Source organism: Netta rufina (genome assembly GCF_964035555.1).
Source record: "Netta rufina genome assembly, chromosome: 2".
NCBI classification, from domain to species: domain Eukaryota; kingdom Metazoa; phylum Chordata; class Aves; order Anseriformes; family Anatidae; genus Netta; species Netta rufina.
The window spans coordinates 71,106,310-71,132,418 of NC_140124.1; the positions used below are offsets into that span (position 1 = coordinate 71,106,310).

Genomic DNA, 26,109 nt, shown 5'->3' on the forward strand with positions numbered 1-26,109 from the left:
CAAAGATCTCTGCCCAAACTGATGGTTTAAAAACCTGCTTTCTTTTGGAATCTTCCTCTTCATTCAGTCTGAATACCTGTCTCTAAACCACCTTGAGGTACACTGTCAGGGATAATCAAAGCAGCAGCCATTTACCTGATGAGGATACACTGGTTGTCGTGACGCTTCCAAAGGCAGCGGTAGCACTCGTTGGCCACAGCAAAGATGTGAGGTGCAATCTCTCCCATGTGGTGCTTGCTGTATCGCTCCATGGCAGTGCGGTCATACAGCCCTGGGATGGTCTTGTAAGGGTTCACAGAAGCAACTATGGAACCGATGTACGTCTGCAAGCACAAAATCCCCACAGTTGTTATTAGAGATGGGGTAGAGCAAAATAACAGACCTCACACAGTAAACACATTTGCAAAAGCCTACCAGTCCTCATTGAGTTTGGATAAAGTTGGCTAGTAGTTTTCCCCACTTTTGTTCTTTGGACAAGAGCAACAGAAGGGTGAAAACTGTTTCCACCTCCCCCGTGTCTTCATGCTTACCCTGCCTACAGCACAGAGCTTCCAAGCTCAGGATTCGTCCCTGCATTAACGCCATTTACCACTGCACAGGAGCATCAATGAGCACCAGTGAACATGTGCTTTTCACACGTTCTTAGGGACTTTATGAAGTTTCCAAACATGACTGTATCCCTAGGTCCTGAGCACTGCTGCAAAGGCTGTTTTGCCATGCACAGTATCAAAAACCTTCTCCGTTCCCCATTTTTAAGATGGGAGTATCAGACACTAGCATCATTAGAGGGTAACAGGCCCTAAGAAAAGTACATGAACTGGCAGATGCTGCCAAAACACTAAATTTATGCAACTTAATTTACTACTGCTTTGATGCACAATGGCAACTGACACAACATTCATTTCTCTCCTGTTGCAATTAGAGAGCACATCAGTTAAAACCACCCAGGTAGTAGCTTATACCCATTCCCATTGCCTTAACTCATTAAACTGTGGTAACGCGATCATGTACAACAGCCTATTTGCACTGTTACTCATTTTCTGTCTTTTCCATCTGCTTCACAGTCATCGTCTAGCCACCTGAATATATTTTTAAAATAAAATCAAATTAAGTGAAGCAGGAGATAACATTAAGCACACTATCTCCAGAATTTCCGGTACATTTCTGGGGCACATAAAACTAATTGATATAGCATACAATATATGTGGTGTTAACGCTGTGATACTAATTTTATTTTGTTAAGCGCTCTTTCTGAGGTTACACGCCAGAAGCTAGAGCACCTGGCTTCAACAGCTCTGCTGTGGCCTTGCAAAGATCTGGGCTGCAGCTCTGTAGCACAGTCCCTGTGTACATACAGATGCTCTGTCAGCAGATAACCCTGTCATCACCAACAGGAATTGGCTATGAAGCTCGCAGCAGGGCTGGGGCTCTCTTTGTGTATGCAGCACCTTATCCCCAGAGGGCTTCAGGAAGGGGCCCCATGTCCTCCACCTGCAGCACTGCCTCCAGCAAGCCACCGCAGGGGCACTTGTGAAGACCCACTGACCACCAGCTCCCTCATGCTTTCCTCTCTTTCAATCTCTTCCATGTCTCCACAGCATTTGCGTTTCACATCTACCTGCCTCCTTTCTCTTCTCCTTAATTAATACGTAATTATCACTGTGTATCCGCTCTCCTTTCTCACTGTTATCCTGCTGCTTTATTTCCCATTATCCATCTGCTTCATCCTCTGTTAGGCCCAACACCAGCAGCAGCTTTTGCTAAGGAGACTACAGCAATGTCCTTGAAATGATGACAATTTTATTAGATGCAAGGGGAATGTTCTTCCTCACTGTAACTGAGGTGTATTTTACAGAGCTGTGAGCTCACAGTCCGTATGTTTCATAAACCTGCCACACTGTACAATAGCTCATAAGGTTTCAGCTAGAGGAAAGATCCCATTTCAACACGAGATCGTATCGCAGGGCAATTAGAGCACCGAGACAACAGTTTAATTTCCTGGGATCATCACCTCTTGGGTTCTTGAATAACTAGTGGGCAAGTATCTAGGAACAAACTTCCTCAGCTTGATACGTATTTCAGTACAGATTGCATGGGCAGGGATATATCCATAATATTTAATTACATGAATGGTTTATTGGTCAATGCCTGCACTGTATACTGCTACTGATCCACCTCTTTACCCTACTAAAAAGTCTGACTGAAGTCAGAAGTAGGAATAGTAACTTGAGGCACACCATCAAACCAGATACTACGGCAAACAAGCAAACATATGAACACTGATACCACCCAACTTTATAACTGTAAATATCCACTCTACAGCTTCTGTGTGGTCAAACACATAACAGACCACCACAATACTCCTCCACCTTCCAGTGATAAAGCACTGGCAAAAAGCACCACCACTGACTGCAGTGCAACTCTTCTTGCTTCTCCTATTCCAAACCCAAAGTATCAGGAGAGCAGCCCACTTCTGCACCAGCTCTCTCGACCTGAGATGATCTTTCCCATGGCTTCAGCAAAACTTTTTCAAAATGACACAGGCAGTTCCAGATCCGTGAGCAGATTCTGTTCCAAGAGTCATTTGCTGTAACAATGCCAGGATCACTACTTTTCCTGTCCCCTCACCATCCCATGTTGTTACTAGCAGCACAATTTCACTGAAACCCAATCGCACTTCTGTCAGCCTCCACCCTGGCACCCCCAGAAGCCCCCGAGTCATGGACTTGGAGCACGGTTGGACTCACAGACAGGGAGCAGGTGCCAACAATTCACCCTGTCCCATGCAGGGCTCTGCCTCCATCCCCTCAGGAATCCTATCAGCCTCCCCATTCAACCGCTTTCTCCGAGGGCAGACTTTCCAGTTTTGCAAGTGCAAGCAGGATAGCAGCAAGTGAGGCGGGTGCAAAGATACACAAAAAAGCACAGGGCTGTTATGCTATCTCCTGAGCACTTTTCCTGCACCAGGCATCATTCATACTGCAAATTAAAGCAGATACCAGTCAAAAGCAGGAATTCTGAATTACTTTATTATGCTAACCTTGTGAGGCAGCTGCTTAGATGAAATTTCAGAAAAGGTGTTTTCATGTAAGAATGTCACTTCCACTTTGCTTAAAAGAGAGTGAATTAATTCTTCTCTTTGTTCTTTGCAGTTTCTAATCTGATTCTCGCAGTCAATAATTGCTTGTTGTAATGAAAGCACTCCAAAGCAGTTATGAATGGGAAAAATACTAATGTGTCTGCCAGAGTACCAGCAAGTGGACTGAAAATTTCTGAAAATTTCCTGCTGAAAAAGTCTGAGGGGTATTTCAAAGAAATACTGTGTAGAGCTTCTGCTGCAAGCCTGGTTTCTTTTGTTATGGACTAAACCAGCAACAACTCATTATCAGATCACCATTAATAAACAAATTTGAATCTAAAAATAAATGAAAAGTTGAGTAATTCAGTCTGAATCCCAATGTGGTGCTTTCTGCTTATTTTTTTTTTTTTACTGAAATTTTACATTGGTAATGCATCCTGGTCACAAACTACAGACACTCCTGCTCCCCCTTTTAACACACACACACAAAAAAAAGGAAATAAGATTGTTTGCTGATCCTTTGACTTCCAAAATTAGAAGTTCAAGCCCTGTCTTCTCAGCTAGATGTTCAGTTAGACGATGGCATCACAAGAGTCAAAATGAAAGATGTACTTGAGAAAGGAAGAGATTTTTCACCAGTTCTCTAAATGCTTTCTTTGTTTGTTTTGCTTGTTGCCTTGTGACAGCAATCAGTTTTAAACCTTATGTCTAGAAATCACCCCAGACTTCTTCAAACACTCAAGAACAACTTAGTTCTTTAACAAGGCTCAAGAGCTCACAAAGATTTCTGACACCCACAGAAATACTCCAGAGAAACTATAGATTGTCAGAGTAGTCCTGTCTATCACTACAGAAGTTATCTTGGTTGAAATAATCTCTTTCAAGTTAGCTTAAAATGATGAGAAAAAAGTTTGCAATAGTTTAGCTAAATATAATTTTAAACGTCTTTCTACCCCATGTAGAAAAGGCTTTCTAAATAAAAGAGGAAAAAGTAGAATTTGAAATTTCCCCTTCAGTTTTCTTTTTCCAACTTTTCTTACACAGAACAAGCAACAAATAAGGAAGCAGCCCGAGCACACGTTCACTTAATTAATCCTATAAACCAATCACACTGTGTAGATCAGGGCTACCTTTGCTCTCCATCTCTTCCCATTTTCACAAAATCTTTTCTGCATACATCCTTTCAGCCTTGCTTCATGTCCAGCAATCATCCACCTTCCATTTCTTCCCCTCTCATGCCAAGACTCAGGCATCTCCTCCACAATAGCTTTTTTATTCCCAAGGATTCTTTAATGATCTCTGTGTTTTATCCAAGCCTGGTTTTCCCATGTAAGGTCATCAATTTTATCCCACACTATTTTTCTCGTGACCTCTCTTAACCCACTACATCAACGTACTCCTCTGTAATTCCCTGACTTCTAGTATTTGAGACATCCAATTTTTCCTTCTTTCTTTAAAAGAAAACGACTTATCTTGGGCTTTGCATATCATGCTACAGGGAAGGTGACAGAGAAGGCAGGAGGACTCTGTTAAAGGGCGTTACACGCTGCTCCCGAATGAAGTCTTTGATCAACGATCAGAAGAGAAGCTAAAACTGCTTGCACTATTAAAACAGGCACAAAAAGACTACATTACTTAATTTCAATCACCGTGCTTCTTCAGTGACGCCAATATCAATATATTCTTTGAAACATTGTTTAGCATGACACTAGGAACATTGGAACTGATCAAATACAGAATTAAGATGCTTGGTCACAGATACATGCATTAACACTAAGACAGCACTCTAGGCACCCAACCCTCTTTTCAGAGCACTTTCAAGATATTCTGCTTTGGGCCAAAAAACCACCTATCCTTACTGCAGAAACAAAATCATGTTTGCAGATACATCAAAAACTATGTTTCCAGACTGTTTTTGTACAGCTCTCAACTTTGTTACAATCATTGATGGAACTGATTCCATGTCTGATGAGTAAGGGCTACTGTCTGTTTTTAGTTTGTTTGGTGGTGGTGGTCGTGTATCAACCTGGCAATTTATGAAACAAGTATCATTTTCTGGTCTTTCCATTAATATAAGGGAAACTGAAATAAAACTGTAGTGCAACTGGCTCACTAGAAAGCCACTGTCTGGTACCTTCAGATAACAAATGTTAAAAGATCATCCATGTTCCACACAAGCCTCATCTCTCTCATACCTTTTATCATGTAGGCTAGAGTAACACTATTGAATTAAAACACCTGTGCTTTCATAGCACATGCAAATACAGACAGTCTTAAAAGAGCACAAAATAGCTGTCAAATTTCTCTATCTCCTCAACACTAAATTTCGAAGTTTGATGGTGTAAAACCTGGGATTAAAAGTTTGTTTAATGCTCTAGGCAGAGCCTCAATTTTTCCCCAATTCTCCCACGTAAGAGGATTCATTTTAATGGTGACTGCATTTATGCTGAAGCAAAGCTAACTAGGTCAACCACCATACACATGTTAGCATAAAAAGGAGAAAGATGGCTGGACCATATTTTGGGGTACTTTTTAAGGAAGGGAGCAGAAGGAGCATATGTATGCCATAAGCGGGATGAAAATTAATGCTGTTGTTCATGGTAGATTCTTGATTTATCCTCTCTGTGGTAAGTATGCTGTGTCTTTCAGCTGGTCTTGAGCTAATTTCAGTGGGATGGAATCCAGTTTTCTCCCTAAATTATAAGCTAAAATGTCTGAAGCCAAGCTCCTTTCTTAAAAGCCATAATCAAACTGAATTACTAGACTACAAGTTTAGATGTTTTCAACCAATCAAGCCATGTTTGTGATGAAAATGTCATACTCTGTAATTATCCTTACATGCTTGGGCTTCTGCAGCCCTCACCATGTTTGGTGACTCATGGTGGGTTTCCATCAGCCCAAATTTACATCAGCTTTGCTTTTCTTTATCACTGTGTTCCTTCTCAATGCACACATCATTATGTGTGCATATCATATGCACAACTATATTCTCCTTCCTTCTTCTCAGAGCCAGTTGTAGAACTGATTGCAAAATGAGATGGCCTGTGTGTTCACAAAACATCCTATAAACATGGGAGTTAGCATCCACAGGAGATGACCTTCTGAAGGGAATCAGAATGAGACAGCATGTCACTAAGTTCAAATGCCATCAGGCAGCTGCCTACATTCAAGACCTACCTTTTAATGTTGTCCCTCTCATTGTTTTCTCTAAGTCTCTTCCCAGACACATTCACACTGCTTAACTGCATTTTCCCATGTGCTTTGCTCCACAAGGTAAGCTGCATCAGCCTCTTCTACCAGCTACCTCCCCTCCCTGATGGCCTTTTCCCTTTCTGTGCTGAGAACAGATCAGGTTTGTGGAGTAACAGAAGAAGGTATTTTCAAAGCTGGGCTTTATGCTTGTTTTTACTGGCACAGCTCATGGCAAGATTCTGGAATAAATTTGAAATATTTATACATGATTTCAGATGATCAGAGGCAACTGTTGGGCAACAATATCCCCATTTAATTGCATCTTTGTCTGTTGCATTCACTCTTCAACTCTGTTAAAGTGACCTTACGCTTCCATTGGTACCAAGCTTTAACCTACACCACCCTGTTCCAGGCCTCTCTGAGGACAAAGGCTATGTTACCTTTTCATGAAGAAAGACAAACTTTGCAGCCCAGCTACCTTTAACTTCTAAACTATGCTAATCTTTCCACTCCCTACAGTTCCAACCTTGCACATCCATAGCGTCCTTGTTCTAGAGAGCTAACTGAAGCTAGAAAATCTTTGTGTTTCGTCAGGGGTAAAAACTGGGTTTTGTTCACGTTAGCTACCAACAGAAATAGCAGAACAGAGTGCAGTGGCAGCTGTATCTTTCAGCTTAACTCAAGAGAAGGCTCAGAGATAATGAAGAACCTGCATAAAAACAAGAGATCTCCACAAGTTGAGATCCACTCCCTTTGCTTTCCCATTAACTTTCTCCTATGGAACAGACAATTCTTTGTGGATCGAGATACTCGAGTAACTTCACAAATGTTATCCAGAATCCACACAACACCTACAGGATCTCCAATGTTTTTTTGTTTGTTTGTTTGTTTTTTGTTTGTTTGTTTGTTTTTCCCCTGGAGGATACAAGATGAACTGGCATCGAAGAAATAAGTGCCCAAGAATATTAAAAGGGCCAAAGAAGAAAAAAAACATACCTTAAAACCAGAAATGGCAAAACCCAGGTGGGGAATGTGAAACTAATATAATGAAAAACTGATACAAAAGGGTTGTTACAGCCAAAGGTAAAAAGTAAAAACATTCTGATGTAAAAGACTATAATATTAATATCAGATGGACACCTTTCCTGATTTAAGAAATTCACCAGTTTCTAGTAATTTTTCTCCTCAGTATAAGAAGGACCAAGCCTCCTTGTTCTTTGCTGACTAATACAAGAGAACCAAGAGAATCTCTACCATTTAGCAGGTCTGTCTACTGGATGTCAGGATAATGATCTTCAGCAATCTACTGCCTAGACTGTTTATATAAAACATCTACTTCTTATGGAAGAATCTCTTCCATGGCCAAGTGAAGAGAGAAGGTGACCTCCTGAATTAAAAAAAACAAAACACACACAAAAAACCAAAAACATGATCAATCAGAATGAGACATTGATTTTTTGACATTTTCATGTGCAGCAATACATAATGTGACTGTAGGTTTGCTCAATTTCACAGCTTGGCTCTAATGAGGAGAACACTAGCTCAAATCAGAAAAGGCTCCACAAAGAGTGGAGACCCCATGGCTCTTCATTTCAAATGGCCTGTGGCCACACATTGGTTCTTCTTCCTGCTTTGTTATTGCACAATGTTCAAATGCCTTTTTCAAAGCTGTCTGAAGGTCTAATTAGCCCTCAAGCAAGGGAAAAGTAAGTTCTTCCTTCCTATCGATAATCTTGCTAAGATAAAGGGGCTTTTCAGAGAAAACACATGCAAATGAAAACAAAACTTCTATTCAATGATATCGCCAAAATCAGTGTCTCCAGAACTCGGGAGAAATATTTTTAATATAAAGTTTTGGAGATCTGATTTTTTTCTGCCTGCAAGTATATTCTGTACTGATATCCAGATTTTTGAAACTTCCATGCTTTAGGCATTTTAAGCCTCTCCTACAAAAAATGCTCTTTCAGGAGGCAAGTAGGAAGAATAGAAATTATGCTTTAACAGAGCATGAAAATAGAAACCAAAAGCCTGAATAACCAAAATGAAGTCAATTCCAGATTATTTATTGGATGGCACTGAACTACAGTCAAGTAGCCATGGGTCTACAAATCAGCACTAAGATGGCAAACTGTATTAGTAGCCAAATCTGCTGAAGGGAACGTCTAGATCCCACTGTGTTTTGAAAATAAATGTTGACAGACATCAAAAGGAAATAGTTTAAACTGCTTGTGAGAAATGGATTAAATCTTTTCAAATTAAAGTCTCACTATGAACTATCCACTTAAGCAGGTAGACAGCAGCTATAACATTTTTAACTTAAAATGCTTGTCTATAGCCTTTTTAGTTTTAAACTGCTGGAATAAGGCATTTGGTCTGTGTAGCACAAGCAGTAAATTTTGTGCAGCTCACTTTACAGTCAAAGCCCAATTCACATTAAGAAAACACGTCCTGGTGACAGACAAGTGGCTTACGTTTCAGAGTTTAAATCCCTGCCCTCCTTTGTAGATGTTTGCGAGCAAATAGACCTTGAAGAAAGGAGATCAACCTTACCTGCAAGCAATACAAAGGTGCATGCAGAAGTATCCAGCACCATTTACAATCCAATTGTTAAAAAAATATAACTTCAAATTGGTCTACTTTCTGTTCTTCTCAGCTCACATCGTTACCAGTGACATTCAATAAAGATGTGGAAAAGCCAATGCAAAAAGCAATCCTTCAAATCTAAGAAAACATTAGCAATATCATCACCAATGCTCAAGTCTGTACAAGATGGTAAGATTTCTACTTTGTAGTTTTCAATACAAAAGACTCAGTTCTCATTCAAAACTCATGGAAATCAACAGGAATTTACCCTGTTGACCCTTCATGCATCATTTATTCTTTTAGCAGCTAGCCAAATGGAAAGAAAAATAGTGGTACAGAGCAGGCAAAAAGCAAGATTTTTGTTATTTTAACAGAACTTTGTCTTCCTCCTCCTCACCTTCCTCACTGACAGAGTCCGTTGATGATGGCCAGTAATATAACTATTGCACCATACACACATAGCAGGTTATCAAGAGAACCTAACCTACTACAAACTGTAACAGCAATTTACCTAAAATCAAGTTGTTTGTGTAGCCATTGAAAACACGATAGCTTACTCAACCACAAAGACCTTTCTGAGCAACTCCTTTTTTATTATGTTGACCACAACTTCTCAGACCAAAAGACTTGTTAAGATCTGAGTATACACACCTTAGAAATCCCCAATGTTTTCAGTAGGGACTTCAGGTAAAGTTTTTATTGTTATTATTAGCAGTGTCACAAGTTCAGCAGTAAAGAGCAATTAAAAAAGAATAAAAGTTAGTTAACCAATCAATGGCATTTGTTTACTTTACTCATATTGTTACAGCTATATTCTTCCTTTAATATGGATTTAAAAAGAAAAATAACAAAATAACAGTAATTGGTCTTTGGAAGACAAATCTTGATCTATTTAACTGACCATCTTTTAGAAACAGTGATCACCAGATATAGATTCCACTAAATTTCCAATTCAAAGCCTGCTGTGTTTACATAAATCTTTGTCTACTGCTCTCCAATAACAGATGTGAAACGGAAGCTGTAATTAATGCTTGGAGACATGAACTTACTTTGAACTACATTTTGAAAACACTGTCTGATGTAAGCATAACGTGCTAATTATAGAGGTAAGTACCTATATATAGACATCTTTCATGCAATCTTAGCAACTGAGCTGTTTGGTGCACCTCCATTAAAGGACCTGGTGTAGACAATTATCCCCATTCTCTGCAGTAGTGTAGAAGGCACCTTAACAGAAGGTATGAAAAAACACAGATTCATCAACATGACTTCTAAATTTATTTACAGTAAAGTATAGCAATTAAATAAACAGAAGTTTCTTCAGTGACCAAACAGCAGATCCTGCAAACTGATTACTTGGAACTGCCCTAGAGTATTAGATACGTATAGAAAAAACTGTGCAATTACAGATAGTTTGCAGATAAGACTAAATGTGGTTCTATGAGCCAGTGAAATAACTAAGGTTTTGGTCTAAATGTATATGTACAATACTAGCATTTATATGTACATATTTTATAGTAAGTAAGATTTATGTGGAAGCAAGGAAATGTTTTGGCCTCTTTTCACAATGTACTCGTTACTTGACAGCATTACTGAAAATTTGACAGAAGTGCAGATTACCAGGTGGCTTAAATTGTCATTGTTCTTCTTCTGTCAATGGCCCACACTTATTTGGATTACGGATAATGGTAGGCCGAAGACCAAAGCTGTCCAGCATCATGTAGAGGTACTTTATACACATTCTTTTAAGGTCCAGTTTTCTGCACATTCTGCAGCTTCCAAGTTCTTCTGCTTAAAAAAATAATCACGATAATTTTTGTCTTTCTAGTAAAACATTTTGGAGCTACTGTCTTTCACCAATTTCTTTTGTCCGCCTCTACCTAAAACTTGTGTCCACTGTTGGGGACATCCAAACAGCAGTGCTTTCAGATTCCATAAATTACATCTGTCTTACTTTGTTCAATTAACCAAGGTATCAACGTGCCTTGTGGTTTTCCCACTAAAAAACACGCAACAACATCTACTTCCTGTTGACATGGCACTGTTGACAGAGCAATTGCACTGCTTCTGAAATGTGTTTTACTTTACTCAGGAAAAAAAAAAATATGCAAAAACCTAGACAAACAAGTCACAGACAGCAACTGACCTATATACTACGGTGTCTCAGTCTGCGAACAGAATTTGGAGGGAAAAAAAACAAACACGACAGTGGTTATTGATTAATACTGCACAAACAACAACTAGTTCCCTCAGGGAACCTTCTTGACTTCAAGGGAGATAAACATGCAATAATTAGATGATTTAACAAACTACATCTGAATATGCTGCTAAAGCAAATAAGCACAAATAGATTTTTAAAAGGTATATTCATTTATTTATACATTGATTTTAAGTACAGATAGATGAGCATTCCATATTTGTTGCTTCAGCTGAAGAGACAAAGAAAACCAGCCACAAACACTGAGCTCCTAATTACCACCACCCTCCTCTGATGTGGATGTGGCTGCTACAGCATTACATGTCTACGTGGCTGGTACAGAAGGTTTTTTTTTTTTTTTTTTTTTTATAAAGACACACAAACCTAACAGATGGTTATGATTATTGGTGGGCAATCTGCAGTCCTAATTTGAAAGTGAGCAAAAATAGGCTATGTGCTTTCACCCTCCTGGCCGCTGTACAAGCTGGAGGCACATCTCCCTGCTCCGAGAGGCCTCTGGCTGCTGGGCCCAGCACACCCCTCTGGGCACACGGACCCGATTCTGGCCTAAACAAAATGCCACCTGTCAAAGAAGTGCTACTTCAAAGGTCTTACTAAGCTACTTCAGAGTTAAATCAACAGGAAAATAAACAACTAGAAGTGCTTTGGAACTTGTTTGTTGCCTGAACATGGGCAAACGAGGGTCAATTTGGCACTGGAAACCTCTGTAGGGAAGTACATGATGCATACTGCGGTTATTTTCAGTCCTCCTCTGCCTCAGCAGAAGCTCTTCTTTATTCCTCTGTCGTGCTCTTCTGAAATCCACTTGCCTGCACCAGCACCTAACCACTGGCCACAGAGACAAGGGAACAGCAGCTCCTCCCACAACCAGTTTGGACACTGTAATTTGTGTGTCCTGTACTACAATTCGCACACGATGTGGTTTACAGTGTCTTCTCCAACACTAAGCCAGTCTCCTCTGTGATGTGTATTTAACTAAAAGTAAACCCGAATCAACAGCTTTGGGAACAAGTCTTCTTTGAACGGCAACAAGAACAGCTGCCGCAGCACTTCCCCTCTCCACATCATGAGCCCATGGCTGGCTTGGCTTCAGAGGCAATGAAATTCCTCACTTGCCTTCACAAAAGGCTCCATTTTGCAGTGTGGGCACCTTCCAGTTTTAGCACTGATGTTTGTCTTTCTGTGTTTTTCCACACACCAACCTGGCACTCAAGCTAATCTGAGAATTCAAACACAGGTGTTAAACCTTGTCGAAAAGCTGGACCTCCCATCTCAAGCTGTTCCTGTTAAGCAAAACAGGGGAGGGAGTAGCAACAAGAACCCCTCCAGGACCCCATCACTGGCATAGTAACCCTGCCCCTTTGGCAGCCCAAAACCAAGCTTTTAGAGAAAAATTGCATTAATCAAGAAACCTGAAAAAAGTATCAGACAGGAGCCTGCTCTGAGGAATCTAGCAAGGGCATGTATAGTCCACGCTTTTCACATACTAAAAAGGAAAAACATACCCTTTTATCTTCTACAGAAATACAAACAGGAAGTATCACAATTAGATGTCGACAGATTTGATGCTGATATAAAAGGATGATTGCATATGGATCAGAACAAATTTTGTCATTCATCTCACAACATAGATTCAGCTAGGTGCCTCAACAAATTAAGTACAGTGCCAGGCATCATTTACCCTATGAACATAGTCTATATGTCAAATCAATACAACCAACACCCCCTCACCCCCAGCACCCACATAAAAAGGGAAGAAATACATAAAATCCTATGCTGACCTTTATAGCTGGAGTTGTTAACAACAGCAAATAAAGTCACTGACATGTTTGACTATCTTTGGCATCTACTGAAAGTATCTTTTATAGTATTAATTAGGAAATAGAGAGAAATTTAGGAATAAGGGTATGATTAAGTGAGATGGAGAAGCAAAAATGTTATCAAGTAAAGGAAAAGTAAACTGAACTCAAACATCTGAAGATATTTATTGAAGTGCTCACTGTTGGATAAACACTTCATCAAATACAAACACACAACTTAACAGGGGAAGACTTGCATAAATATTGTCTTCCTGGGAAAGCAACTGTTTAAATTTCTTTTAAATTGTTTCTTTTGTATTTCTAAAATTATATATACTTTACACTACAATTTAGCTTATTTCACTTCATACCATTTTTTCCCCAGTTTGTGAGAAAAAGCAAGCACCCATACTCATATTCTAATTAAGTGCAATCCTCATTTTGTGTACAAAGGTGCTTCCCAGTCTTATTACCACAGGAAAAAAAAAAAAAAAGCTGCTAAACTCAAGAACCACACTAATATGTTTGTAATACTGCAAGCAAAGAACTCACAGAAAGCTAAAACGTACATTTCCACTCAGGAGGTGGGCAAGGAGGTGAGCAGAGCTGAAGTAAACAGGGACACAGTGACAAACAATGACAAGCGTCTGTAAACTAAAAGCCAGGACATGGCAATTATGTTTTGCTTTTTTATTCAGCAATGGAGAGAAGTATTCCACATGGATGACTAGCCCCTCAACTCAAAGTGCGGTGGGGCACATGCCCTCCTGATTTATCCCTACTTCACAAGGGACAGATACAACCAAGGTGCTGATAGATAGAAGACTCACTGTGCACACTACACTGACAAAGCTTTTACTAGCCACAGCAGAGGACTTTGGGGAGGGAATAGAAGAGGCACATGCACAATCTGTAAAGTTTTTTGTTCCTGCCATGAACTCCAGTGGGTTTCACTGTCCTGTATATGAACTAGTCTAGTCGCAAAAAAGAATGACCAAGAGCCTCATTTCTTCAGCTGCAAGTATGTGTTTAACAGAGGTAAAGTCACCTTTCAGTCTCTCTTACTCTCTTTAAAGAAAAAAAAATCATACATCAAATTACCATTAAACAGCTCACTACAGGTAAGAGATTCTGGCTTGAACAGACATTATTTTGCAGTTTAATCTGACAACACCCCTTCTTAAAACACACACGTATACACCTATCAAGTTTTCAGAAAATGCAAGCTATTTAATCTGCTTTTCTCAGGGATTCTGTTCCTGGAAGCCTGTCCTGCTAATGCATTGCCATTGGCATAGCAAAAGTGGGATACCAATGAGGAGAGAGATGATTCTCATTCTCATCCCTGGTTAGGTATACCAGACAACAGAGACTCTTACATATGCATTTCAAAACACACTTTTTTTAATTATTTTTTTTCCAATCACCTTTATTCAATCAATTTTCAGGTGAGCTGCATCAAAAAAAAAAAAAAAGTAGCATTAGCAAAACCGAAAGGACAGTGAGTATTCAGCAGCAACTGAAGATCTGTCATCAATCACTAACTGCACACAAATCTGTTTGTCTAGAAATCTACACTACACTGAGTACCAAGTATCGAAATATCCTAAACTTGTCTTGACAAGCTAGGAAAGAAACTAAGACGTGTCTTCAGAACAAAGATATTCTTTGCCTCTTCAAGAAATTACCTCCTTTACTCACACTCCGTAAAAGGGGGAAAGGTTGACATCCACATCCCACATGAGTACATGGATTTTTTATTTTTAGACTTGCACCAAGTGTTAATGTCTAATTTAATAATATCAATGGAAAACTAAACTCTTACCAAGTACCAGCACAAGCAATTGCTCACATATGCTGCTTATTTTTTGTTTACTGTTTTTCTGAAAGGCAAAATAGTTCATTTGGCTCGAGGAAAAAATAAAAATAAAAAAAAATAAAGACTTTTGTAAAGAGAACCACCTCAACATTTAGATTTCTAAGTGTCATTTAGGATTCTAAAGCCCCCTTAAGGTAATTTACAAAGGACAGAATTTCCTTGTGCCTTTTCTTCCTTTTTATCATCAATAAATTTCTAAATATAGGGAAATCTTTACATTAACACATATTCATGTTTAAAAAAATAAAGCCAAACTTAAACGAAGCTTGGAATAAAACATGTATATGGCCAAATCAAAGGTCTATAAAGATTATTCAAACAAGAATTATTTATGTTCTCTAAGTATTATTGAAAACAACAACCACCTCCACCACACAACAACTGAAAAGTGAGATTTCACAACCTCTTACAGCAACTAATATTCCCTGTACCTCTCTCACATTTAGTGTAGTTCCAGATTCAGGAAATATTAATATCTATTCAGACCAAGACTAATAAACATATTTAAGAGATGGTGAATCTTTAAAAAAAATAATAATAATAATAATAATGTATTAGTTACAGAGCTGAGAAGAAGAATTCTGTGTAGGCTAACTCCTAGTTTTTGAGAGTCCTAAACAGCTGCCTGTTCTCACACACACCAAACTCTACTTGTATTTAATAGCATAGGTCCTCTGCTTTAATGGTACAGTCCTCAGGATCCTAATACCTTCCCCCTTCTATTGTAATAAAAAGGGCTATGGTGGTCAGAATTGAATCTTGGATCTCCAATAGTGTGCATCTCCAGTAGATGTACACGGCATATACACGAGGCTAAAGGAGAAGAGAAAATACAAGAATCCTTTGCGCAACCCAGTCAATGGAAGTGTACAGACATGCAGTCTAGCAGTTTTTGGAGGTTTGCAATGGATTGCCTTGCCAGCCCTGAGCTGCCTTCTCCTTCCATTGCTGTTGATAAGTCTCTAGACAAAGCATGCTTCAACTCCACTCATATACACAAAGAACTGGAGAACTTCACAGCACATATTACCATAGAACAGCAAAACACACATAGCAGTTACACAGACAAAAACATTCCCTCGGGATATTTTTCTTAATTTTAGAAGAAACTTACATAGATTTTATCTTGCTGATATCGCTGGAATAAGTTATGCATAATAGAGCCTTCATGAAGATCTACTAGGGCTGCCATGTCTTCCACACTCTCTTCACTCGTCTGATGCATAGGTGTTACTTTTTGGTGTGTGATTGTGCTCTGTTTATAAGTGAATACCTGAAAGAGTAAAAAGAAATAATTATCAGAGAACACATTCAAAAACTCTTATCTAAGAAAGGAGTTTTCATACCAGTTCATACTCTCTATCCAGTTCATAAGCGTGCAGACTTGCAAAATACAACAGCCTGCCATTCGTACCTTCTTCTAATGCTTCTTTCATTAAAGCTTCAAATACATGCATAGGGGTCATATGAAATTATTGCTTACTGAAAATACACCGAACACTAAAAGGTCTTTTATGGGCAAATGGAATCTAGTTTTAGACAGACATATAAACCAAATAAATAGTCATTCCCCCAAACTCCAAGACCAACCCTCTCCCCTCTCCCCCCCAAAATCCCCATTCCTTACAGTAAACTTAGCATACTCAAATTGCTGGGGGAAAAACATTTTACACTGCAAAACAGCAAATAAAAGTTATGGATCAAACAGGCTGTTGGTGTTTGTGCGTTACATCTGAAATCCACTTAATGCTTCCATTCAGTTTCAGGTCCTGATCAGGACAGCTACTGGGTTAGGTCATTTTTCCTGAAGTAATTAGCAAACTAAGTTCATCATGCAGCAGATATTCCAAAGTGAATGGATGGACCAATTTCTAAGTAATACGCTGCTAAAATGGATTTCTAAAGCCTACTCCAAGTGAACAGTAAAAGACCTAAAAAAAAAAAGTCATAATTTAAGTAGAAGTGTTTTATAACAGTCTTCATCTTTCATAAAACTATCACAAGTATGCTCAGAAGTTGTACATATCCCCAAACTAGTGAAACAAACTTTTACAAATACTGACATCACTAAAGATCATAAAAAATCGCTTAGGAATACAGCTTCCCATTTCCTTTTAATTTACATCTTGGCAACCCATCCTTATAGACATATGTCTGCATCTCATAGCCAATGCTACTTTGGCAACACTAGTCCCTGCTAACGTCACCGTTGCAATCTAAGAAAGTCAAGCACAGAATTAATGCAAATATTTTAACAATGTGGAATACTAAAAAACCAAACCTTTCAAAATCCTTTGAAATAATATTTATAAAACTGACTGAAGGAGTGGAATAAGCAGCACACCAGTTTTTCCTGAGCACCACAGGACTGCTTGTGCAGGCTGGGGATTACGCAGCAGCGTGGAAGGGAACAGTTCTGCTCAGGAAAAGAAAATCCAAAGATTTTTCCAAATACAAACATACGTATGCTCCTGCTAAACAAAGACTGAACAAGGATAGCAATATCATCACAGAATGCCATTTAAGAAAAAAGATTCCTGCCACTTGCTGCTGCACGATTTTGTCTGTCTTGCTGAGACAAGTGAGAAAGACATTGAAGAAGCAACAGGAGGAACACAGAACAGACTTCACACTGAAGCTTTGTATAGGATAACCCACCATCTGACTGCGGAGAATTGCCTGATGAAATCTGTTTATTAAGATCATATCCCAGCCTGAACGTACCATATGTTGGCACAGACCAATGAACAGTTAGAGCTGTCATTCAGACCATGAGAAAGTACACTGGGGAAAGGCTGGGAGAGGAAAAAAAAAGAAATAAGTAGGGAATGAATCTCTAGCAAATGCTGGAAGGCAGCGTGAGCAGCGACGGGACACACAAACCATGAGAAAGTTCCTAAGATTCAGAGGATCCAAAACACAACCCGTATCTGCAGGCAAAGACAGACATCTAAAGATCTAAGAAGCATTTTGTGATGAGCAACTGTCAAGATGACAAGACAAGCATTTGTACAGGGCAGATGTTAGCCAGGACAGAGAAAACAGCAACTTTTATATGATGCAGGGGCAGACAGTCTAGGTATCCACAAGACTGAACAAATTGTGAAGAGAATCAATTGACGGCAAAACTTTGGAGCTAAAAAAAATAAATGTTAGCAGTCTCAAGACTAACCATAAAGAGCAATTTGGAATTAGAGATAATTGCATTTCAAGAGTAACAAACTGTAGCTGCTAGTTGGAAGAACCATGGTGGGAAAAAAAAAAAAAAAAACAGAACAAATAGTATCTTAAAGCTGGAATAAAGGGGGGTTGGGGGGATTTAAGCAGAGCAAATCTGAGAAAAGTAAGCAACCTAACAGAGGCACATATCAGCACAGAATTAAATCAGAAAGATATACTGAGTAAGAGAACTCAAAACGAAAAGGGGATGGCATGTCCTGTGAGTGTAGGTCATGTGAACATGAAAAAGAAATGAAACATCATTTCTAGGACGACAATATTAATATTTGTGATTTCTATTCTTTGATATGTGATGCCTAGATTAATAAGGTATGCAGAGTATACCATTCATCACTAAGCAAAATTATTAGCATAAAGAATTAATAAAAACGCACTAAGAAAAAATAACATGACAATTGACCTGTGAGTTGCAGAACTATTGATGATGGTCTTTACAGATTCATCTCTGTCACTGAAAAACACTATTTTCTCTTGCTCAGATTGGTCCTTCTCCTACTTGCAGCTCTTCCACACATTGTCTTCTTGTTTGGATGAGGAAATGGCTCTGTAAACTGACTCAGAGATATTTTTTAACCCACTGGAAAACTGGCTGGTTGTAGTGGCTGTCACCCAGACCAGAAGGAACAAGGGTCTCTTCCCCACTGCTGCTGTATCCTAAAGATTTCCCAACTCCACTGCAAAATTTCAAAGTCTTCTAACAAGATCAGAGACGACAGACAAGGCAGCTATATCACATGCATAGACTTAATTTACTTCAAAGGGGTTTTTGGGGTAGCCCTGCTTCTTGAGCCCTGAAAGGCCTGCTTATTTTTTCTTTTCATCTTAACTCATGCCTTCATTATGACAAGTACGTGAAAAAAAGCTGCCTTGAACTTTATCGTTACTAATCAAAAGGTCACATTGTTTAGTATTACAGCAGATGAAATCCTCAGGAAATAGGAACTGAGAGCCACTCTGCAGGGTCAGCATGCAGAAAAGGAAGATGACCAAGTAGGCTCCTGAACTTTACGAAGAGCACATTGGCAGAGCACAGGAGCATCCATCCTCGAGATCTTGCCAACATTTGTGGAAGGTCAAGTAAAGCATGCAGGAAACTTGGAATGAGATTTAAGACAAACCTAAATGAGAATTCAGCAAAAACTTCTTTCCTCTCAAGATATAAATGGACCAAGATAACAAACATGCTGAATATGTGGAAAACTATAAATTAAACCCTAAGAGAGCATGGAAAATGAGAGCTCTCGAAGTTACCACGGAAGTGAAAATTAGAGGTTGAGATAGGAGGGAGCAGCGCAAAGAGCAGCAACAGAAGGAACAAGACACAACAGTGAATCCAGCTAATCAATAGTAAAGAGTATCTCAATGGGAGAGGAGAACACTTCAAAGCTGCCCGACTGTCCTTACCACGCGAGTACAAGAATATTTGAATGAACATTAAGAATATGGTCACACTCAAAGTATGAAAAAACAAAACACACTGGGGTCTGGTTTTGAAAGCCAGTTTGAAAGCTTTGATGATATGTCCCCCCATATCCTGATTCATGCCTATTTAGAAATCACCAGGATTATTAGCTGAAATCGATTTTCTCCAAAACTGGGTAAAAATCATCAGCCTTTATGTGACAGGGACATACCCTGAGTATTGTCAAGGTCCACCTGCTCCACAACCATGCTACCTGTAGCACTTGTCAGATCTAAGACACAATGTCAGGCCCCACATACTGGGAGTGGGCATTGCACTCATACTTCCAGAAGTATTACCCAGATAAGAAAGAACAAGTAGAAAAAAACCTTTGCTGTCTCACAACGAGAATATCAGCCTTGCAAGCAGGGCCAAGGAAAAAAGTTAGAGGGAAGTCCTCGACAGCACACAAACTCCCGAAAGCACGACTGCATCATGCACACCAGAAAGATTCCCACATCGCCCTCTGCAATGCCATCCTGATCCCCCAGGCACCTTCTCTTTGCAGAAGACACTGGTACAACGCTTTCTAATGCACTGTAGGAAGCTGGAGAACTTCCAACAGCACACACCAAGGTTAAAGGTGAGGGACTGTAGATGAGCCCTAGGTGAAGGAGTTTTTTGCAATGCAAGGCATGTGAGAAGTTTTGATCCAAAACAGTGGAATCCCTGGTATAAGCCATTTTGTACAGGACTATCTAGAGAGCTGACAGCTCACAAATCACATGTTAAGACAAAGACATATAATGAAAATGATGGCTTTATTAAATAAATACATAGTTTTGCCTATTCATAAATACTGTACCCTATTCATAAATACTGCAGCATCAGCGATGCAATACTGTACTCCACAGTGTGCAAACATTTATTAAGTTTGTATCTTCATATTTGGTTATTTCACATGAATATATTCATTTAGATCTACCCATGAGCCTACTGGAGAATTACAGCAAATAAAGAAAAGTAATACCAAATGAAGAGTTTGAGGCACCTGATTGCAATTAAGTTAATTTCACTGCTGCTTTTAAAAGAGCAAGAACACTATCTTGAAGACCTTAATATCTGTCACTTCTTTAAGTTGAAAAATACATTTGTATCCTGTGCAAGTAATCTAGCATGAGAAAAAAAAAGAGAAGTTTCCAGTATTCCATTGAAAGGAGACACCACAGAACAATATCTAATTAATTTATTTTTTTTTTGCACTTGCAATCAGCCCTAAGCTCAATATCTAATGAAAATCTTTTGTTAAAATGTAATTTAATTTGTAATACAATTTATTAACACCAGGAAAGAACGTCAGAGCAGGTCCTCACTGACAGGAGCACACATGCTTTCTCTCTCACTGTATCATTTCATGACATGATGCCAAGTGACAAAAATCCCTTCTTGAATAAGGTCATTAAGCAGTATCAAGGGATTTCACAACAGCTGACTCAAGTGAATGTAGGATGATGCTGAATTAAGTGCTTAGGTAAGGCGCATCAAAAAACACACAATCACCATTTCTTGCAAAAGCTACAAGCTACACTCAAGCTTCCCAGTCTGTACAGAGCCAACATGCAATCAAATCCCTCAGGGTGCTTTTCACAAGGCATTGAGTGTTTATGTTGATGCTGATGAACAATACTGGATGGGAGGAAGCCTGAAACTCTGCTACAAATTTTAGAGAGATTTTTGTGAGATTTTTATTTCAAGGCAGAAATGAGCCTGTCTACACCTCAGAAGCCCTGACCCAAGCTAGATCATTTACATAATCTGCTCTCTGAGAACAATGCAAGACCATCTACTGGAAAGTTTACGTACTGTGAGCATTTTGAAACAGCCTCTTTTACACAGTGACCTGAACCCTCATCCCTCCCAAACACAATTCCCAACCAATACAGGCTCAGTTCTCTCGCACCCTTTCCCGAAGTTATTTTCATTATTTTAAAAAATGAAAACATAGCTCAACTCTTCATGAAAATAAATACATAAAAATAATGAAGGCTTTAGCCTCCATTGAACAAACACAAGCAGCATCAACACACCTGCTCCCCTGCCTGCCTTAGGGTGCCCAGCTTTCGGCCCCTGCCCCACCAGCAGAGGAACTTGATCCCTTCCAGCAGACACGAGGGAGGCCTCGTGCTGCGGTGAGAGCTGGCTTCTGAGTAATACCCAATACTGATAACACAGGGCTCATCAGTGTCTACGCAATATAGCACTTCGCTGTCACCTGCGTTGTTGAATAGGAGCAACCAACCTCCCTCTGCTGCCCTCTTCTAGGTTAAGAAAACTTTTGGTCAGCCCAGAAAGTAAGACAGATATTTATGCATGAAAAACAGAAATATCAAAGTCTAAAGTCTCAGTTTAAATTAAGTTGTTTGAATCCACGTAGCCAGAGGGATTAGGAAAAGTATAGGAATTCTAAACGTAAAACTCAGCAAGATGGGGAAGGTGAATGTGAAGAGGTATTGTACAGATGTAAGCCAGTTTCTCAGATGACAAACTGTAAAAAATACAAAACAATGAGACTTACATTGTCTATGACATTCGCAAATCAACTACTACAGTGTTTGGTCAGCCCACAGACAACAAAAGAAAGTTAATTGTCACCCAAAACCTAAAACCAACAGACTTCCTCTTGTTGTCCAGGGGGCTTGCCTATGTGTTTTTTACAACGTTAATCCCAACTGCTGTGGCGATGCCAGTGAAGATCCCCACGACTCAACAGAAACTCCAGTGGACTTGGCTCACACGTTTAAGACAGCAGTGCCTTCCATCTTCTACAGCATCTTTTTGCTCACAGTCACTGTACACAGAAACATCCACTTAAAAATATCAGTTTTTTGTTGTTGTTGTTGTTGTTGTTGTTTTTTTAATTCTCTGCTGTTGGTCCTTACTGAGGATCATCATTTGTGTTTGCCTTGTGTTTAGAAGTTGAAAGAATGCAATAAATCTTGCAAGATCTCTCTATTATACATGACTCCAAGTAGAAACAAGAGGCCTTGAGCTCACATTACAAACTGTGGAATGCAGCATTCCAAGAAGAAAAAAAAAAAAAATCATTAAAGGCCCAAGGATCCAGAGATTAAAAACAAAAATAAAAATCTAGTAGTTTACTTCTTTTCCTGGAGCGATCTACTGTCTAAGTGGATATTTTAAATAGAGGACAAGGAGGCTGTCTTATAAATCAAAAGCAATTTAAGATCAAATGCAAAGCAGATTAAAATCCAACATTTTAAGTTCTATGATTAGTATGACAACAATGTGACCCAAGTAATGCTTCTGTCTGATAATTCACTGTTTCTCTGTAACAGCTGACCTTAGACATCCATCCCATTGTCCCCAAACAATCTTTCAGGCAACAAGATGTACCATGGCTCAAGGCTTGCTTTGATGCAATATAATATAATCTTTTTCAAAGAAAAAAAAAAGCCACAATGAAGTTTATTATTTATTAAACAATGGGGGAAAATTAAGTAACTTTATGTAAGGAACTTACTGATGCCATGAAAAAATATATTACCAACTAAACTGATATTGTTACTACTGTGACCAACAGTGGCCTTTTCTTCAGGCAAACATCCCATACACACATCAATGAGAATCAGCTTCTTTTATTTCTCCCCACCTACGCCGGGAATCACCCCAGTCCCCATCCTCCCTTCCAGTTAGGTGGTCACCATGACCTGCACATCAAAATGGTTGGATGCCCACTCTGCATGTCACCAGATGTACCAAACGCAGTTCTTTATAATCCCCTAGTTTGCTTTTACCCCCTGCTTACCTCAGTTCCACAGCTTTTAGGCTCTGTTCCTCCTCCTCAACTTCTCCCTAACCCTTCCCCTCCATCTCCCTCCCCCTACCACTTCCCAGACTTGCCTGGGCCACCTGGGACAGCAGCAGCCCCCCACGTTCACGTGCTGGCAGCCTGCCCCACTGCCTCTGCCCACCTCTCTCACTAACCTCCGCCAGCTACAGTGCCAGCAACAGCTTGTATCACCGTCCCTGAACAACACTGCTATTGAACTTTTGGCATTTTCACAAAAGCGACCCTTGTTGCTTCTCAACTTCAACAGCATGGAGAAGCTCCCTGTCAGACGAGCAAGCCTAGCCAGCACCGCAGCAGAGCTCAGCAAACCTGCTAAATCACACCTCTTTGTTCTTCCCCTACACATTGACCAATGTCAATAAGCTTGTCTGATCAAGGCTTCCCACCTAATGCCTATTCCGTGAGGGTTATTTCAAGACAGTTTATTCCACACATCGAGCTGTTTCCGCTTGCAGAGAAGCTCTATCATCAAGTACGAACAAGCTTTCAATTACAGGTTCAGTGCTTATGACCCTTCAATTGAGCTTGCCTACACAGACAATAAAGAAATTTAATTCAAATTAAACACATCATTTTTACCTAGATTACACTACAGTAAGCCTCTAGGCAGTCCATGCTAATTCACACTAGAAAAAAAAAAAAAAAGGGTGCATCTTTAATTTAACTTCTTTTGCAAGTGACCTGGTATAACCTACAGTTCTCTGCACCTGAAGACTCCACATAGCTCATTTTTAATAAGTCCACACACCTATAAATACTGTGACCGTGGTGCTGCAGAAAACCTGAAACATTCCTGGCACGTCACCAGCACTTGCTCGGCCATGGAAAAGTACCCCCCTTTCTGTTCGTGCAATGAGAACTGGAAGCATTGCAGCTGTCCAGGCTTTCCCAGAATGTGTAACCAAAAAAAAATACACTCCAAGAGCACGGGGCAGAAGACAGACTGCCAGATGAGCCTTCGGCTCTCTGCCAGACAGCAAGTCAGCCACAGGGCCTGAACAAAACCCAGCTCTGAAGGAGCCACAAGTCATGGAAGAGGCTCCAAGCTGCAGGGCACTGAGATGAAGCAGAAAGCAGACCCAAGCACCTACTGGCAGAATTAAGGAAGGTCCGGACCAGCCTCTGCCATCCAGGCATGGACACCCCAAAGCATCCCCTGGAGTCAGCACTACAAGGGCATCCTACTGTTTGTTAGCAGCACCCAGAAAACAGCCCTAATAGCAGTACTGCCCTTGCTTCCAGCATGTACTGCCTTAACCGGCTCCAAGGGCAAGGGGGTGAAAACTCACGCTTCCTCCTCTGAGGAGACCAAAAGATTTAAAAAATAGAAAAACCCACCCCAAACCAACAACAATGTCTCCTTTATCCATCATTTGCCACACAATAGAAAGTGCTTTTACAGACAATGTGAGGCACTGAAAGCATTAGCTTGACTGTCAACATCAGTTAGAGCTTGAGTGAAACTCCCAATTTTAAATTCATATTTATTCAATGATTCATACAAGATAAACAATGATTATTTGCAACTGAATGAACAAAGAGAGAATTTGAATAAAATGCCCTGCTATCAAGAACTGGAACAACTCTGTTCAATAAGCAGCCTGCAAATTACACCAGCTTTTTTGAGGCACACAGCAATTAATCTCAGTAAATCCTTTTTTTTTTTTTTCTTTCTAAGTAAGAAGAAAAAAACTGCAGGAAGCTGATTGGACTGCCTCTGAGTCTACAATATGAACAGTCTTTGTGCAGTGTTGCAGTAATAAAATCAGAGGCAATGTTTACACAGAAGCTTGAGCTCCAAGGCACCTTTCCAGCAAAGCAAGCCTTGTCCCGGGCAAACGCTCAACTGAAGAAGGTTACACCCTGACGAGGCCTTCTGGGGTGAAGAACAAAACCAGAGCAATGTCTACATGAACTGTTTGGCCTCACTCCTCTCTACCTTCCTCTCCACTTAGCGCTCCACATGAACTGACCTTTTGGTACAGATGGATCCCAGACCCTGCAGGGACCTTCCCTCACACTCACCACACCAGGATGGTGATGGAGGATGACGTGTGGGGTTTGCATGGACAATTCCTCCAGGAACAAAGCTGTTGTGGCACCCCAACCACCACCATCCAATTTGCCTGCTCAATTAGCTCACTTGGCTTTGCTGTCTGGGACAGCAAAGAAGCAGAGCCAGCATGCTCGGGAGAAAACAAGACAAAAAAAAAGTAGAACCTGCTATAGCATCAGCTATTAAAAAAAATAAATATATTCTTGCAGCATCCTCTGCTCCAGCTGATGCTGGAGGCCTCTCTCTCTCCCTTCTTGCAGGAAAGGGACAAGAGCTGATGGGCTCAGGTGCTCACAGCAAGAGGTAAACCAAGCTCTCAGTTAACTGACTGCTCTTCAGTGCAGCCAACACCTAAGCAAGGACCTAACATTAAGGAACATGAAAAGAGGTAATGCACAAGTGCTCACAAACAATGAAGTATAGCTCCTAATAAAACAGGAAAATAAACTTTATGTGACACGTCCTAAAACAGTCGAATAAAATATTACAAACCAATAAAACAGATACTTTTTTCTGATTCCAGCAACGAAGACTTCACAACTTGCACAGAAAAAGTTCATATACGTGCAACTTTGGCTTTCTGATCTCCCAACAGCATTAACTACATGTATAACACTCTTGTAAATTAAGTAGGTTTCCATTTTATTTTAATTTATCCAAATCTTGGCTTGTTTTTTCCTACTATAAATATTGCACATCTCACAGCAAAAACATATGATTACATTCAAATCTCTATTTAATCAAATTACTTTTTGTTCACAACAGTAATGTGTCTGTTTCAGTATTATTT

General features: G+C 39.8%; 1 protein-coding gene across 1 annotated transcript in view; it reads right to left on the reverse strand.

Moving 5' to 3' along the window:
• The window catches only part of MYO10 (myosin X), a gene marked incomplete at its 5' end in the record, with an annotated part of 161,414 nt that overhangs the window by 77,584 nt on the left and 57,721 nt on the right, over positions 1–26,109 (reverse strand). Inside the window, 2 exon segments of the mRNA XM_084306880.1 lie at positions 136–323; positions 15,865–16,023. Of these exon segments, the coding sequence (XP_084163006.1) occupies positions 136–323; positions 15,865–16,023 (347 nt within the window).